The following is a 17,209-nucleotide window of genomic DNA, read 5'->3' as shown; positions in this document are numbered from 1 at the left end:
AAGGAAAAATGGTCATGACTTCGTTTCAAAGCTTTAAGATTACTGTCTTCTGAAACACTGAATAGGAAGTCAGCCAAAGAAAACATATAACACGCTGTAACTACTGGTCCCCAACCCCTGTGGAATCACTAGGTGAAATGTAAAACAAAGACAATAGGGTGTGATTAACTGGGATCACTGAAAATTGATTTTTACATGCTCTGAAGTACTGAGATTAATTCCCAGCAAAAGACAACCAATAACCCAACAGGTATTTATTACACAATAGCTATGTATTGGAGGTGGGTTTCCCCCTCCTTTTTTTTTTTTTTTCATTTTTGTGAGCCACGCTTTAAAGGCTTCATCAGTATGATGCTGGAAAATACATGACATTTTCCCATGAAACTAAGATGTAATGAACAGGTATCATAAAATCATGGATGGCAGTATCTTACACAAATGCTTTACTGTCAATGGTGAAAAACAACTTATTACACACAGACTAAAAATCCAGTTGTATTTTAACCAATTTTTTAAAAAAGCTGTTTTCCATCCATCTAAAAACGGCCTCGATGGCATTCTTCTCCACATCATCCTTTCTCACTATTTCCAGATCTTTTAGGACCTTGAGGGGAAAAGTACAGTAAATAAAGACATTTAATAGTTTCTGCAAAGAACCATACACAAAACATTTCTATACTTATGGAGGAAAGTATAAGAGCACCTCAGAGCTTCATGGGGATACCGGTATATTAAAACACTTCTTTCCAACTATGGCAAAGCCTGCAGTTCTAACACGTCATATGGAATCCCCTGGAGGGCTTGGAAGAGTGCTGGGCCTCACCCTCAGCTTCTGATTCAGCCAATCAGGTCAGCAAGAGAATGTGTGGGTGCTGTTGGTCTCAGGGGCCTAGTACGCTTGCTCTATGCGTCTCCTCTTCTCGCCTTCTCACTCTGGATCTTGCCAATATTCCTTTCCTTGGTGAACATCTTCAGGATCTGCCCCGCTCTTCAAATACTGTGCTGGAAAAATTTATTCCCCACATTTGGCAATTTTACCCAGTGCAGTGGCAGGAAAATGTCGTCTTTGGGCCTTAAGTTTGTTTTGCTGAGCTTCTTACAAACTTTATAACCCACACTCTTCAGCCAAGATTACTCGATATCCTTGTTTCAACGTTGCTCTTTGTAAGCATTTGATGTTCATCTGTTTTGCGACCTTAACGTAGATGAAGGCATCACTGGACCACTTGTGTTCAGTGCTAACAGCTGCTGCTGCTGCTAAGTCGCTTCAGTTGTATCTCACCCTGTGCGACCCCAGAGACGGCAGCCCACCAGGCTCCGCCGTCCCTGGAATTCTTCAGGCAAGAACACTGGAGTGAGTTGCCATTTCCTTCTCCAATGCATGAAAGTGAAAAGTGAAAGAAGTTGCTTAGTCATGTCCGACTCTTTGCAACCCCATGGACTGCAGCCTACCAGGCTCCTCCGTCCATGGGATTTTCCAGGCAAGAGTACTGGAGTGGGGTGCCATCGCCTTCTCCAAGTGCTAACAGCAGACCCCACCAATTTCCTCAACTTCTTCCTCTATGCCAGTTTTCTAATGGGGCAGAAACCCAACCTGAATGCTGTCACTGTCGGTCACTCCACTAACTGTCACGACGAGAGTGGGAGGTCAGGAGATAAGGAATACTGACAACTAAAATGGGCATTAACCAAGGAAGCAACTGCCAGTAAGAGCAACCTGCTTCTACCACCCCTCCCACCATCATACGAACCACGATACAGTCTATAAGCTCTGCCCCAACTAGAACGTAGCCACAGCTGCCAGAGAAGGTCACTCTGCTCTCATCCCAGCTCAAGGTAACGTTCACCCAATATACAGAATGCTGAATACGGATTCTAACACTGAGATTTTTACCTCGCCTGATCCCCAGGAAACAAAAGCTTGTGGCTCAGAATCATGTAGTAAAGCCAAAATAAAGCAAAGACTTGACATGAATCATGCATCACCAGGAGCCTTTGCCTTAAGCCAAAGTGGGGAACCCATCACACCAGCCATGACACTGATCGCCTGGCTTCCTCGCGCAACACTCTGAGATTTGTTCGACTCTGGATGACTTCTACGACAACTCCGCTCCTGTACTTGGAGCATCAAAACTTGCTGTGCTGTGGTCTAGACTGCACTTCTGGTTCCAAAATGCAGGGATATCTCAGATTCATCCATTTCGGATTCAGAAATAGTTGAATTCCCTGTCCAAGGTGTTGAGCTTCACTTAGCAAAGGATGCCATAAACATCACAGATTAATAATCTTTATTTCAGCTTTTGGTCATTTTGTTGCCAAAATGGCCTTTTTTGCAGCCTGTCTGTACAGCCCAGCAAAACAACGTCACCTGAAATTTCCAATTATGCTTGATTTCTATAGAATTTAAGGCCTATTTATCAAGAACACACCACTTAACAAAGATCATACTCTGCGCCTCCAAATTTGGCACCAAAAAACAGCTACTGATTTCTTCTGAATAGTTATCAAAATGCAACAAAAGCTCTGATGCAAATGAAGTTGTTCCCTTTAAAACACTGAATCTGAACTATAATCTCCAATTCCCTTGAACCTGGAAGCAGAACTATCCTTTATGAAAGATGCTCATGCCAGTAAACAATGTCTTGATTTTCGTCCATTGTGAAAAATACCCAAGTCTAGGATCTAGACAGACAGACTACATAGCATGCTGGGATAAATCAGAATCCTGAAATAAGGAAGAACTGTGAAACTCTGCTTCAGTTATTACTTTTGAGCAGATCATACGTATGTGGCTCAAAAATTATCCTCAAAGGAAGTCAAGCTATCGGGTTTTCTTCCAACAGATTACAAAACTTGATTTTGAAATTATTTTTTTGTTGAAGGGTAATAGATTTTTCTTACTTTGTAACATAACACACTTTGATGTATAAAAAGGAAACGGAAAGCTTAAGACTCAAAATACTCTTGATTCTAAGGTTAGTCCTCTGGAATGGACTCATACAAAAAACAAGCAGAGTAAGCCAGGGAGTCTTCTATAAGCATGCTCATGCAGCAGCTTTAAAGGAGGAGCACAGTTTACAGCCCTGTGCTGGAAACGTATTTGTGTGCTTAATGGCTATTCTCTTAGGCAATTAATTTTCCTTCCTGCTTATTACAGGTAGATATGGCATTCTGGAGCTTCCTGGTAGACCAGCTGGTAAAGAATCTGCCTGCAATGCAGGAGACCCCTGGTTCAATTCCTGAGTTGGGAAGATCCCCTGGAGAAGGGATAGGCCACCCACTCTAGTATTCATGGGCTTCCCTGGTGGCTCAGACAGTAAAGAATCCGGCCGCAATTCGGGAGACCTGGGTTCGATCCCTGGGTTAGGAAGATCCCCTAGAGGAAGGCATGGCAACCCATTCCAGTATTCTTGCCTGGAGTATCCCCACGGACAGAGGAGCCTGGTGGGCTACAATCCATGGAGTTACAAAGAGTCGGACATGACTAAGCAGCTAAGCACAGCACAGCATGGCATTCTGGGGTGCTCCCTGCTCAAAGTATTCAAAATATTCAGGAAAGATTGATCAAGAAAGATGATATACAGCTTCTCTGGCATACTGTTTCAAAAATATGAGTCTGAGAGTGACTCAGTTCTATCAGTGAAAAACAAAAGATTATAACCCAGGATTAAGAAAGTCTGAAAGTCTGGAAGTTTAGTCTTGGCTTGATTGTGTGATTTGGGGCAAGTCACGAAGTTCTGTGACTATCCTTAACCCTATAAAATGGTAGTAATCACCTACCTTTTCATCACAGAGATATTTAAAATGTAAGTAAAACTGTTCATATAGATTACTTTTAATCACAGATAAAAAGGAGAATTATTAGGTTATGTGTCATGAAGAAAAAGATGCTACCCAAACTACAGAGGTCTCAATAGGCCATTATCACATCTCTGCATGAGCCATGGAGCTTACTGCAAAGAAAATACAAGTATTATGTTCGTGGATTTCTCCCTGAAATCCAACAAATTCTGTCAGAGATGTGTGCCTCAGGACACTACTGGGACTAAGGAAGAATCCACATATGCCAACAAAAAGCCACCTTCATCACTGAAACGACAGAGTAGAACCACTTTATAGTCAACATTGTTCCCTGTTCTGGTACAGGTGCAGCCTACGTGGCAAGGAAGTACACGCGCCACAACAAGAGCTCCTGGGTGCTCCCAGGCAAGCTGGGTGGGCTTGAGCACTGCTCCGCACTCTAATCTCCACCTGCCCCTCGCGCCACAGGATCCCGTGTTACGGACAACGGCCAGGTTCTCAGTCTTCGATCAAGTGCTACGTGAACTTAGCTTCCGGTCCCCCTTTCCCACCAGCTTCACACCCACTGCACTGACATGGGGCCATTCTGTAGCTACCACTGGCGAGGATGACAGTTTCCAAAGCACTACGAGAGCGCGGCCCACCCTTACGTTCTGTGTGAGAAGAGGCACAAGGGCGCTTCAGGGAGAGGAGGCTCTGTCCCGCCAGGTGCTGAGCACGCGCTGCTCCAGAGCGCCACCAGAGCGCTTCAGAACGGCTCCTATGCATTTCAGAGTAAAAGCACTCACTTTGCACCAAAAGAGAGCTCTTCTGCCAACCAGGTCCCGGGATGACAGACACTCTGGATACTTTTTTAGAAAGGGTGGCTTTCCTCCAGTAGCTGTAGGCAGTCACATATTCCTCATTTTGACAAAGGATCGTCCAACTTCAGGCATGGCTGTATGTATAACTCCACAGGCAGCTAAGCCGTCGTAAACACGCCAAGTATAAAGTCATGTCGAAAAGACATTTTCCCTCCCCAAAGTATGGCCCCAAGAAGCCATTATTACAATAAAGTATGAATTTCTGCTACAGGTTACTGACTATAATGCTACCAGTAAAAGTCTCTTTAGTACATAAAAGCTTACACCGTGACATGAAGTATTTAGACACAATCCACTGACTGTTTTAAATTTGCTGTACACCTAAAGGACCCATCTGTATGTATTCTTCATTACACCCATCTGAATGTATATATATAGATCCTCTTTTGGTAGAATACAGACTTTGCAGATGAGGCAACATACAATGCAGCTGCTGGCGACTCCAACAGGCCATCTAGAAAAAGGGAGTAAGTTCCCAAGGCCCATGCTGCTGGTGTCTCTTCTGAGGCTTCAAATTAAGAACTTTCTGAATTTATCTTATTGGCACTCTGCTTGAATCAAGACAAGGCTCAAAAGCAAGCCTTATCTCCTGCAAATTAATTCCACACACAGGTCTTAATTCTGTGTTTGGAACTGGCTGCAAATTTAGAACTTCCTCAAATGGTATTAAAAGCACTACACAAAAAAATAGGCAAAAGCAGTTACTGGTTTTTCAAGAAAAACAAGACATATCTGCAAAAAATCAACAGCTCTGTAAACAGGGCTGTAGGTAACTTGGGACAACAATAGCAATTTAACATATACAGCATTGGATGACCTTTTTTTAAAAAAACTGTAGTCTCAATACTTCATAATAATAAAAAAAAGATTTGCACAACATGATTTTCTAAGAGAAAGAGTTCACTTCTTTGTTTGAAGAGGAGTCAGTCCTGATGGCGAAAGGGCTGGGAATGTCAATTAACATATGCAAGACAATATAATACAAAGTCTAATATTTGTTTCAACAACATCCAGTCAGCTCCTGGTGGGTGAAATACTGCGGTCTAGCTGTAACCAGGGCTCTTTTCCTGTGGCATTTTAAAAAACGTAGCTGCTGCTGAGTCAGTGGCTTTCTCTGCGGCAGAGGTCCTGACCAGCCACTCAGAGTCTGGAGGTTTGGGGGCCTGTGACGCTGGTGTAGCTGACTCCACTGCATCCATGTGAACTGGTAAGGGTGTTGCGGTTAAATAAGGAGGAAAAAAGTCAAAGCGAGACAAATTAGAATGAGAGGCATGTCAACACAAAATTTTCTTAATCCTTATATTTTATGTCCTATTAAACCAAGCAGCTAAATAGGGTTTCTTTCTTCTTTTTTTTAACCAAAAACTAAAGGCAAGATTTAAGTATGATAAGTATTTCTCCACATCAGAAAATAGGTTTAACTGAACAAATGAATAAATTCAGGAGTACAAATTCTTAATGTACTAATAACCACTTATGAAGCATTTACATGCCAGGAACTATACTATATAAACACTGTATACTTACAATCTTATTTCTTAATGCAAACTCTTAGAAATAGGTATTGCCATTCCATTTTTGGGGTCAGAAAACTGAGGCACAGAGAAAGCAGATAATTTGTTCAGAGACACGGCTGTTTAAGTAGCAAGACTCAAACTCATATACTAGACTCCAAGCCCTCTGCTCTTTCTATAATGTTCCATGCCTCCAATATGACAGTGTCATGAATAAACACTGAACAGTAAGGCAAAAAAATTACACAGCCGGGCCATCTGTTTTCAGCAAGGACATTAAGACATTCTAGACAGGATGACCACTGCTTGTGCAGGGCTGTCCTATTTCTTTTAGGACACCTACCCTTCCGGACCTATCCCTGAATGCTCAAAGCATTCCCAGTCACTGTGACAACCCAACACTGCCCCCACATTTGCACATGCCCCCTGAGCAGAGTAGTACAAACCACTATCACTCTACTGAAAACAAATACACACTAAAATAAAGCAAAACATTAACAATTTCATTTTTATCCTGTCACAATAATTCTACTCCCAGGAATATAATCTAGAAAAGTAATTTTCAAATTATGGGTCACAAAACCAATGTAGTAGGTCATGACAAACACATTTTTTTTTTTTCCGTTAATGAAAAAGAACAGAAAATATCAGAGGGAACCCAAAGGTTTATTTCAGATTTTACAGTTAAACCCAATATATATTCAAACATGAATTTCTTACTGTGAGTTACCAGGAAAAAATATCGAAAGCTATTACTCTATGGCACATATACAAGTTTTTTAGAGGGCAGCAGTTATTTCAGAACCTCAACCCCAGCAGCAAGAAATACATATGACATCACCACCCAAATCTCTCTTTTTCACACACAAGTACGCATGCTCATTCACTCTAATTTAAGTGAAAATAAATTTCATAAAAACTGTACCTACCATTACCACAAGGTCATCAACCATGGGGAAAAAACTATCTGAGAAAAACTTTTTGTGTTGGCTACATATATTTTTTTTTACTATGGCAAAATACACATGAACTACACCATTCTGATAATTTCTAAGCATACTCCTCAGTAGCATTCAGTCCATCCACACTTGTTGCACAACCATCACCACCACCCATGTCCAGAACTTTTTCTTCATCCCAAATGGAAATTCTCTACTCATTAAACAATAACTCCCCATTCTCCTCCTCCCCCAGCCCTTGGCAACCACCATTTTACTTTCTGTTTCTAAGAATTTGATTTGTTTCAGGTACCTCTTCTAAGTGGAATCAAATAGTATTCATCCTTTTGTGTCTGGCTTATTTTCCTTAACACATTGCCTTCATTCATATTGTAACGTGTTTCATAATTTCATTCTGATAACGAAAGTTTTCAGGTTGAATAATAACTTGTTGAATGTATAGACCACATCTTCTTTATCCACTCATCCGGTGATGAACATTTGGGTTGTTTCTACTTTTGGACTGCTGTGAATAATGTTGCTATGAACACAGGTGTACAAATACCTATTTCAATCCTTGCTTTCAATTCTTTTGGGTAATACATATCCAGAAACAGAACTGCTGGATCACAGGGTAGTTTTGTGTCTAAATTTTTGAGGAACCACCAGATCTTTACACATAGTGGCTGCACTATTTTATATTCCCGCCAGCAATATAGAAGCTTTCCAATTTCTCCACATTCTTCAAACAACACATGCTGTTTTTTGTGTTTGTTTGCTTATTTTGATACAGCCATCGTAAGAACTGAGAAATGGCCGAGAAAAACTTCTGCGTATGTTCTCCCACAGAATGGTGCAATACTTTCCCCAGCAGCACAAACCAGCATAAGAGTAAGAATATGACTGTCATAAGAATATGACTGAAATGCTTATTAAGAATGATTACCTGTAATATATTCATCATGCTCAGAAATGGAATACTATACATATGGCAATAATGAATGGATTCTGGTAGGATAAAATGTGAATGGAATCAAGAACTAGGTGAAACTTGTAACTTATAAAATATGACATTCCATTTACAGAAGCTTCAAAAAGATGTAAAACTAGACAATATACTGCCTTAGAGATACATGTGTCTGTCAAAACTATTTGAAAACAATAAAGAATGACAAATAATTAGCAAAAAGATATATTAGGATAATATATTCCCACTCTCCTTCAGAGAGTGGGAAGACAATTTTTAAAAAAAAAGACATTCTCTTTTTTTTCCTAAGAGAATCTTTTTGTTTGTTTGAATATTTATTTATTTGACTGCCCCAGGTCTTAGTTATGGTACTCGGCATCTTGGGTTTTTGTTGCAGCACGTGGTGTCCTTGTTACAGCATGCAAGATCCTAGTTGCAGCATGCGAGCTCTTTAGTTGCAGCATACGATCTCTTTAGTTGCAGCATGCAAACTCTTGCAGTTGTGGCATAAGAGATCTGGTTCCCTGACCAAGGACTGACTCCAGGTCGAGTCTCAGCCACCGGACTGCCAGAGAAGTCCTGATGCTCTTGTTTGTAAAGCAGATGGTGGGCACATGGATACTTGCTGTATTGTTTTTCTTTACACCACGTATATATTCTATAAACATTCTTCTGAGGACATTCAATATTTATTTTCAAAAACATTTTTAACTTTAAAAAACATTTAAACCTAATTAAAAGGCATAGTAGGCAATAAGAATCTGCCCTATGACTCCTGAGACAAGGGCCAACCTAAAATGGAACTACTGAATCCAATCACAGGGTTAGAATAATACTGAGAGTAACTCTGTTTTAAAGATTCTATTCACTTACTTCATACATTACATATCTAACGAGACAGTTCTTTGTGTGGAGCACTGTTTTTAGATGCTGGGGGTGCAGCAGTGAGTAAGACGGGTAAACCTCCCGCCCTGGTGAACGCACTGCTAGCACGGCTGGCCCGGTATCTGAAATCTTATACAGCTAATGAACAGGCTAACTGCTGGGCACCCTTCCAAGGACACATATCCTCTCCCAAGAAGGTCAAGAGAGGCTCCTGGAAGGGCCAATACAGTCAGGGCTTTGGGGACTTCCCTGGCAGTCCAGTGGCTAGGACTCTGCACTTCCACTGCAGGGAGCACAGTTGGGAAATTAAGATCCCACCCTCCCCCACACACAAAAATAAGGAGTCAGGACTCTCAACAGAACACCTTGTCATCCCAATTCTCCTTTACCTAAAGCTATGTGTTTACCTTTTGAAAAAAAAAAAAAAAAAAAGGGGAATTTGCACACCCAAAGCTCTGATTTGCCACTCTAACAAAGAAAATCATCACAAGAAAAAGAAGTCTTGTTTCCATCTAAGTTCCTTATGGTTCTTATAACTACTTAGTCTCTCAAATTTTCAAGAAGATAACCCTTTTTTCTTTTCTAGTTGCGTTCTTTAAGAACACACACAATAGCTGGTTCACTTCAGCATGGGGCAGACAGTACTGGGAAGTCCCTGTTCTGGTATATCAACCTTAAAAGCAGGTTAATACACTTAACTCACTAGGATCCAGGGTGGATCCCTGTGCACTAAGCACAAGCATGTTTTAAAGCCACAGAGGGAAGGGGAGTGGAGATGCATCTACCCAGCGACCCCATGACAAGGTCCTTCTCCCTGGTCTTTGCTAATATTAATACAAGAAGACGGGAGGGCACGTTTTTCTTTTTTGTTCTTCACCTTTCTAGTCTTATTAATATCTTTAAATCCAGTCAATTTCAACTCAAAACTTTCCACTAATGGGGGAGGGGGAAACGGAAAAGATTTGTGGCTGCATGTTTAAGAAAGAAGCTGAATTCATCACAGTGACAGGAGAGAGTGTTGGCAGAGATCTGAGCTATTTATTCTTTTAGGAAAATCCTATAAAGAATGACACAAGGAAGCCTCTATCTGCAGTCTTGTTCATCACACTGGTGAAGAGTCCGATAACAGATGTATGCAGGAGCGTGATTTAGTGCCAGGAGCTGGCCCCTGATGTGTATTAATACAGCGGCAAAGCGGAACGCACCTCTCTTCATCACTCATTTCTATAAAAGAGGTGGAATCCGAGATGGCCCGATGTTAGGCAGAGCAAGCCCATTTGTTCTACTGACTGATGGCGCGGGCTTGGGCTATGTCCTTCACCTCCATGGGGCACTCAGGTTGTGGATAGGAAAAAAAAAAAAGAAAATGTTCAGTGAAGCAGGCTTTAGTCAACAAGTGAGAGGAGTTGGGCTCAGCAGGGAAAATGTTTAAGGCTCAAGTCTTCTTAATACCTCCCAGTACACTTCCTGATTTGAATGGAGTAAGGATTGTGAACTCTTCTCAACAGTTCTGCTCTTATCATCAATTAAAAGCTAAAAACATAAGCTAGATATTAAGGGGGAAAAAAAACCCAAAAAGATAAAAGAGGGGAGACTACGTTTTACTGCCTCTATTAATTCCACAGACTGGATGAAGACCTGGGTTTTGACGTGGAGTCATGGTTTGGAAGCAATCCTGTCATATACAGGACTGAACACCTGCAGTGTTTAAGAGGGCAGCTTGAGAGTCACAGGGAAACTGGACTGAATCTTGGTCTACAATTTATCAACCATGTAACCTCAGTGACTATTTTAACCTCTCTAGGCCTCAATTTTCCCGTGTGTAAACTGGGAATAAAAAACAGCATCTCCTTTATTAAGTTGTTGCAAAGATTAAGTGAAATAACTCAGACAAAATGTTCAGTTCATGGCATGACCATGTGAAAACTCACTAAAAAAAAAAAAGCTTCCTACAACCATCAGAACTGTGATTGAGACTGTTCAATATGAACCACTATCCAGTAGCCATCCAAACAGAAGCTCACACAGGTCAGTTTCAGAGTATGCTGAAACTTACTAGTAAGTTAGAGAGAGAGCAGTTTCTATCTGTCTGAGATCTATCTACTCTTCTATCTATCTACTCTTTTACTCAGGTATCAAGTGCTCTGATCTATATATTATTGGGCTGGACGAAAAGTTCACTCAGGTTTTGCCTTAAGCGATAATGGACAAATCGGAATGAACTTTTTGGCCAACCCAATATCTATTTTCTGAAGAGAATAAAATAATTTATGATATACTCAATTTCCTCAGAGTGAATTCACTATCAGCAAGAAAATAACCATCAGTACTTCTGAGAGGTCCTACAAGCAGATACACTCTTTTTAACCAGAGTAATTTATCCTAAAATGTACTGCATGTATAAAGTATTTCCAATGATTACTAATTACATTTAATTATCTTAACTCCAAAGAAAACTATTTACAGACATCCAATATTCTCGATGATATAAATGATGATATAAATAACTATATAATTATCCCGCTTTTTTCATCTAAGGATAACATACATACAGAGCATCTAAATCAATGAATCTTTATATGTGCATATACTCATGTAATCCCCACCAAGTTCATGATATAAAGCATTTCCAGCATCGCAAAAAAATGTTTTATGTCATCCTCTGGTCTCTACCCTACACTGCACGTAACTACTATTTTGGTTTCTATAACTAGTTTTGCCCAGAAAACTTTTAAGTTTTAACTTGAAAACTTAATTGGAAATTTCATGACTAGAAAAATACTAGACATTAGGAAAATGATACTGCGCTTACTGTCCACCAGACACAAAAGTAAATGAACCCGTGTGGCTCCTTTGCTACTGACTAAACTGCCACCCCACCAGGGTTTCATGACCACACATCTGACTTCCGGTCTGTGCTGCAGCGGAGGTGCAGATGACTCCAGACTGCTGACGGCGAAACACAGGGATTCAAACCAAGAAAGCAGAAGACAGTGAAAAGCACAGACTTTAGGGTCAGAGAGACTTCAAGCAAATTACTTTTCACATTCTCAGTTTTCCCATATAAAATGGGAATAAAATGACCTACTTTCTCATAAAGCTGAGATGAGAAGGTGTATAAAACATATAATTTACTGCCTGACACACAGCAGGTGGTCAATAAAGGATAACTACGTATCTAATTACCGGCATTTGGGCTGGACAGAGACGCTGTGGCCACAGGTTTCCGTTTCCTCTTGATGTCACGTGAACATGGGGGCCCCAGGTGTATGTTTGCCTGTCTGCAGAGATGAGGAAGAAAAAATACTGCTTTAACTGTGTAATTCTTATTGTAAGACATTATGTTCAGCCCAGATGAAACGCCTCACCCATTACACACATATACTAACAAAATGGGCACCACCCTTTGCCATCAAGTGTCAGTACAAGATTATTCAGAATTAATGCTGACTTACTCTTTACACACAATATAAACCCATTTTAAACTTATTACCTGAATTCAGAACAGACATTCAAGATTAATTTCAATAAATATGTGCTTCATTACATGCTGGTTTTATACAATTATTTTTCATAAAAACTGCAATTGTTCTAAGCTTGTTAATGAAATACTTACTCCCAAGTGGTAATATATTGAAAAGTTTAATGCTGCATGAACACAGATATTTGCATAGAATTTTAATAGCAGGTTTAACCCTTCTATCAGTATAAATCTGGATTTCTAATAGTGACTGTATCACAAAATAAGTTTAGTTTCTGTGATTTTTAAACATAATAATTTATGTGCTAATAATAGGTTCCCTGAAATAAATATTCAGATTATTTAAAAAAGAAAACAGTAAGAACTTCAAAGCTGGAAAAGCAAAAGATTCTCTGAAAGGCAGTGGACTTGACACTGAAATTTCTGGCAGGCTATTTTATATAATTTTTATTTTATATTGGAGTATAGTTGATTTAATATCTGTCAAGATGGCGCCCACCAGAGCAAGACCCAGTTTTACCCACAGCCAGTCCCTCCCACCAAGAAGCTTCTACAAGCCTCTTATCCTCATCCATCAGAGGGCATACAGAATGAAAATCACAATCACAGAAAACTAATCAAACTGATCATATGGATCACAACCTTGTCTAACTCAATGAAGCTATGAGCCATGCTGTGTCGGGCCACCCAAGACAGATGGGTCATGGTGGAGAGTTCTGACAAAACGTGGTCCACTGGAGAAGGGACTGGCAAACCGCTTCAGCATTCTTGCCTTGAGATCCCACGAATGGTATGAAAAGGCAAAAAGATGACACTGAAAGATGAACTGCCCAGGTCGCTAGATGCTCAATATGCAACTAGAGAAGAGCAGAGAAATAGCTCCAGAAGGGATGAAGGGGCTGAGCCAAGCAGAAACAGTGCCCAACTGTGGATACGCATGGTGGTGAAAGCAAAGCCCAATGCTGTAGAGAGCAATACTGCATACAAACCTGGAATGGTAGGTCCGTGCATCAACGTAAATTGGAAGTGGTCAAACAGGAGATGGCAAGAATGAACATTGACATTGTAGGAATCAGTGAACTAAAATGGACCAGAATGGGCAAATTTAATTCAAATGACCATTATATCCACTACTGTGGGCAAGAATCCCTTAGAAAAAATAGGGCAGTCCTCATAGTCAACAAAACAGTCTGAACTACAATACTGGATGTAATCTCAAAAACGACAGTATGATCTCTATTCGTTTCCAAAGCAAACCATTCAATATCACAGTAATTCAAGTCTATGCCCCGACCACTAATGCCAAAGAAGTTGAAGTTGAACAGTTCTGTGAAGACCTACAAGACTTTCTAGAACTGACACCAAAGATGTCCTTTTTTATCATGCAAAAGTAGGAAGTCAAGAGATACCTGGAGTATCAGGCAAGTTTGGTCTTGGAGTACAAAATAAAGCAGGGCAAAGACTAACAGTTTTGCCAAGATTATGCCCTGGTTATAGCAAACACTCTCTTATAACAATACAAGAGATGACTCTACACCTGGACATCACCAGATGGTCAATACTGAAATCAGACTGAATATATTCTTTGCAGCCAAAGATGGAGAAGCTCTATACTGTCAGCAAAATCAAGGCTGGGAGCTGACTGTGGCTAAGATCATGAACTCCTTATTGCAAAATTCAGACTTAAATTGAAGAAAGAAGGGAAAACCACTAAGCCATTAAGGTATGACCTAAATCAAATCCCTTATGATTATACAGTAGAAGTGACAGATAGATTCAAAGGAATAGATCTGATAGAGTGCCTGAAGAACTATGAACAGAGGTAAATGACATTGTACAGATGGCGGTGATCAAAACCATCCCCAAGAACAAGAAACACAAACAGGCAAAATGGCTGTCTGAGGAGGGCTTACAAATAGCTGAGAAAAGAAAAGCAAAAGGCAAAGGAGAAAAGGAAAGGTATACCCATCTAAATGCAGAGTTCCAAAGAACAGCAAGGAGAGATAAGAAAGCCTTCCTAAGTGATCAATGCAAAGACATAGAGGAAAACAACAGAATGAGAAAGACTAGAGACCTTTTCAAGAAAATTAGACATACCAAGGGAACATTTCATGCAAAGATGGGCACAAAAAGAACTGAAATGGACTGGACCTAACAGAAGCAGAAAATATTAAAAAGAGGTGGCAATAATACACAGAACTATTTAAAAAAAGATCTTAATGACCCAGATAACCATGATGGTGTGATCACTCACCTAAAGCCAGACATTCTGGAGTGTCAAGTCAAGTGGGCCTTAGGAAGCATCACGATGAACAAAGCGAGTGGAGGTGATGGAATTCCAGCCTGAGCTATTTCAAATCCTAAAAGATGATGCTGTGAAAGTGTTGCACTTAATATGCCAGCAAATCTGGAAAACTCAGCAGAGGCTACAGGTCTGGAAAAGGTCAGTTTTCATTCCAATTCCAAAGAAGGGCAATGCCAAAGAATGATCAAGCTACTGAACAACTACACTCTGTTCACATGCTAGCAAAATAATGCTCAAATTCTGCAAGCCAGGCTTTGACAGTATGTGAACTGAGAACTTTCAGATGGTCGACCTAGATTTAGAAAAGGCAGTAGAACCAGAGATCAAACTGCCAACATCTGCTGGATCATAGAAAAAGCAAGAGAATCCAGAAAAACATCTGCTTCAATGACTACGCTAAAGCCTTTGACTTTGTGGATCATAACAAACTGTGGAAAATTCTTAGAGATGGGAATACCAGATCACCCTACCTGCCTCTTGAGAAACCTGTATGCAGGTCAAGAAGCAACAGTTAGAACCGGAGAGGGAACAATGGATTGGTTCCAAATTGGGAAAAGGAGTACATCAAGGTTGTGTATTGTCACCCTGCTTATTTAACTTCTATGCAGAGCACATTATGCAAAATGGTTGGCTGGATGAAGCACAAGCTGGAACCAAGACTGCCAGGAGAAATATCAATCACCTCAGATATGCAGATGACACCACCCTTACAGCAGACAGCAAAGAACTAAGGAGCCTCTTGATGAGGGTGAAAGAGGAGCATGAAAAAACTGGCTTAAAACTCAACATTCAAAAAAACGAAGATCACAGCATCCGGTCCCATCACTTCATGGCAAATAGATAGGGGAATAATGGAAACAGTAACAGACTTCATTTTCTGGGGCTGCAAGATCACTGCAGATGGTGACTGCAGCCATGAGATTAAAAGACACTTGCTTCCTGGAAGAAAAGCTATGACAAACCTAGACATTGTATTAAAAAGCAGACACTACTTTGCCAACAAAGGTCCATATAGCCAAAGCTATGGTTTTTCCAGTAGTCATGTATGGATGTGAGAGTTAAACCACAAAGAAGGCTGAGTGCCGAAGAACTGATGCTTTGGAGCTGTGGTGTTGGAGAAGACTCTTGACAGTCCCTTGGACTGCTAGGAGATCAAACCAGTCAATCCTAAATGAAATCAACCCTGAATATTCATTGGAAGGACTGATGCTGAAGTTCCAATAATTTGGCCACCTGATGCAAAGAGCAGACTCATTTGAAAAGACCCTGATGATGGGAAAGATTGAAGGCAGGTGGAGAAGGGGATGACAGAGGATGAGATGGTTGGATGGCATCACCAACTCAATGGACATGAGTGTGAGCAAGCTCCAGGTGATGGTGAAGGACAGGGTAGCCTGGTGTGCTGTAGTCCATGGGGTTGCGAAAAGTTGGACACGACTGAGTGACTGAACAAGAAATAGTTGATAATATTGCATTAATTTCAGGTGTACAGAAAAATGATTCAGTTACACATATACATGTATGCATTCTTTTTCATATTTTTTCCATATGGCTTGTTATAGAATATTGAGTTCTCTGTGCTATACATTAGATCCTTGATGATTATTTTATATACAGTAGTGTTTATATGTTAATCCCTAACTCTTAATTTATCCCTCCCCTCAACCTTTCCCCTTTGGTAACTGTAAGTTTGTTTTCAATGTCTGTGAGTCTGTTTCTGTTTCGTAAGTATAGTTCATTTCTATCGTATTTTAGAGTCCACATATAAATGATATCATATATTTGTCTTTCTCTGACTTACTTGACTCAGTATGAAAATCTCTAGGCCTATCCATGTTGCTGCAAATGGCACTGTTTCATTTTTTATGGCTCAGTAACACTCCATTTGTGTGTGTGCACGTGTGCACAGTACACATGCATCTTCTTTATCCATTCCTCTGTTGATACACATTTAGGTTGCCTCCACGTCTTGGCTATTGTAAATAGTGCTGCAATGAACACTGGGGTGCATATCTTTTCAAATTATGGCTTTCTGAGGATATATGCCCAGGAATGGGATTGCTGGACCATACGGCAATTCTATTTTTAGTTTTCTGAGAAACTGCCATACTCTTTTCCAGTGGCTGCACCAAGATACATTCCCACCAACAGTGTTAAGAAATTTCCCTTTTCTGCATACCCTCTTCCAGCATTTGTTATCTGTAGACTTTCTAATGATGGGTATTCTGACTGGTGTGAGGGAGTACGTCACTGTACTTTCAATTTGCATTTCTCTAATTATTAGTGATGTTGAGCATCTTTTCACATGCTTTTTGGCCTTCTGTATGTCTTCTTTAGAAAAATACTTATTTAGATCTTCTGCTGATTTTTTGATTGGGTTATTTTTTTGATATTGAGCTGCATGAGCTGTTTGTATATTTTGGAGGTTAACTGCTTGTTGGTCACTTCATTTGCA

The 17,209-nt window shown here is 40.3% G+C and overlaps 1 protein-coding gene across 10 annotated transcripts in view; it reads right to left on the bottom strand.

The window, feature by feature from the left end:
* Positions 1-420: 420 nt before the first annotated feature.
* The window catches only part of GPATCH2L (G-patch domain containing 2 like), a 59,715-nt gene continuing 42,926 nt past the window's right edge, over positions 421-17,209 (bottom strand). For 5 of the 10 annotated variants that reach the window (XR_011258366.1, XM_069597134.1, XM_069597132.1 and 2 more), the window contains 2 exons: positions 12,155-12,249; positions 9,985-10,301 (listed from right to left, as the gene is read on the bottom strand). Coding sequence is in view for 8 of the 10 variants with exons in the window: in XM_069597134.1 (XP_069453235.1) it covers positions 10,183-10,301; positions 12,155-12,249 (214 nt within the window). In the remaining 2 variants the exon portion in view is untranslated. Of the gene's footprint in view, positions 5,869-9,984; positions 10,302-12,154; positions 12,250-17,209 lie in introns of those variants that run through there. The other 5 variants (XM_069597129.1, XM_069597130.1, XM_069597127.1 and 2 more) reach the window with 2 other exon arrangements.

The sequence above is a fragment of the Ovis canadensis genome, chromosome 7 (assembly GCF_042477335.2).
Source record: "Ovis canadensis isolate MfBH-ARS-UI-01 breed Bighorn chromosome 7, ARS-UI_OviCan_v2, whole genome shotgun sequence".
NCBI classification, from domain to species: domain Eukaryota; kingdom Metazoa; phylum Chordata; class Mammalia; order Artiodactyla; family Bovidae; genus Ovis; species Ovis canadensis.
This window is presented reverse-complemented; position numbering and strand designations above follow the sequence as displayed.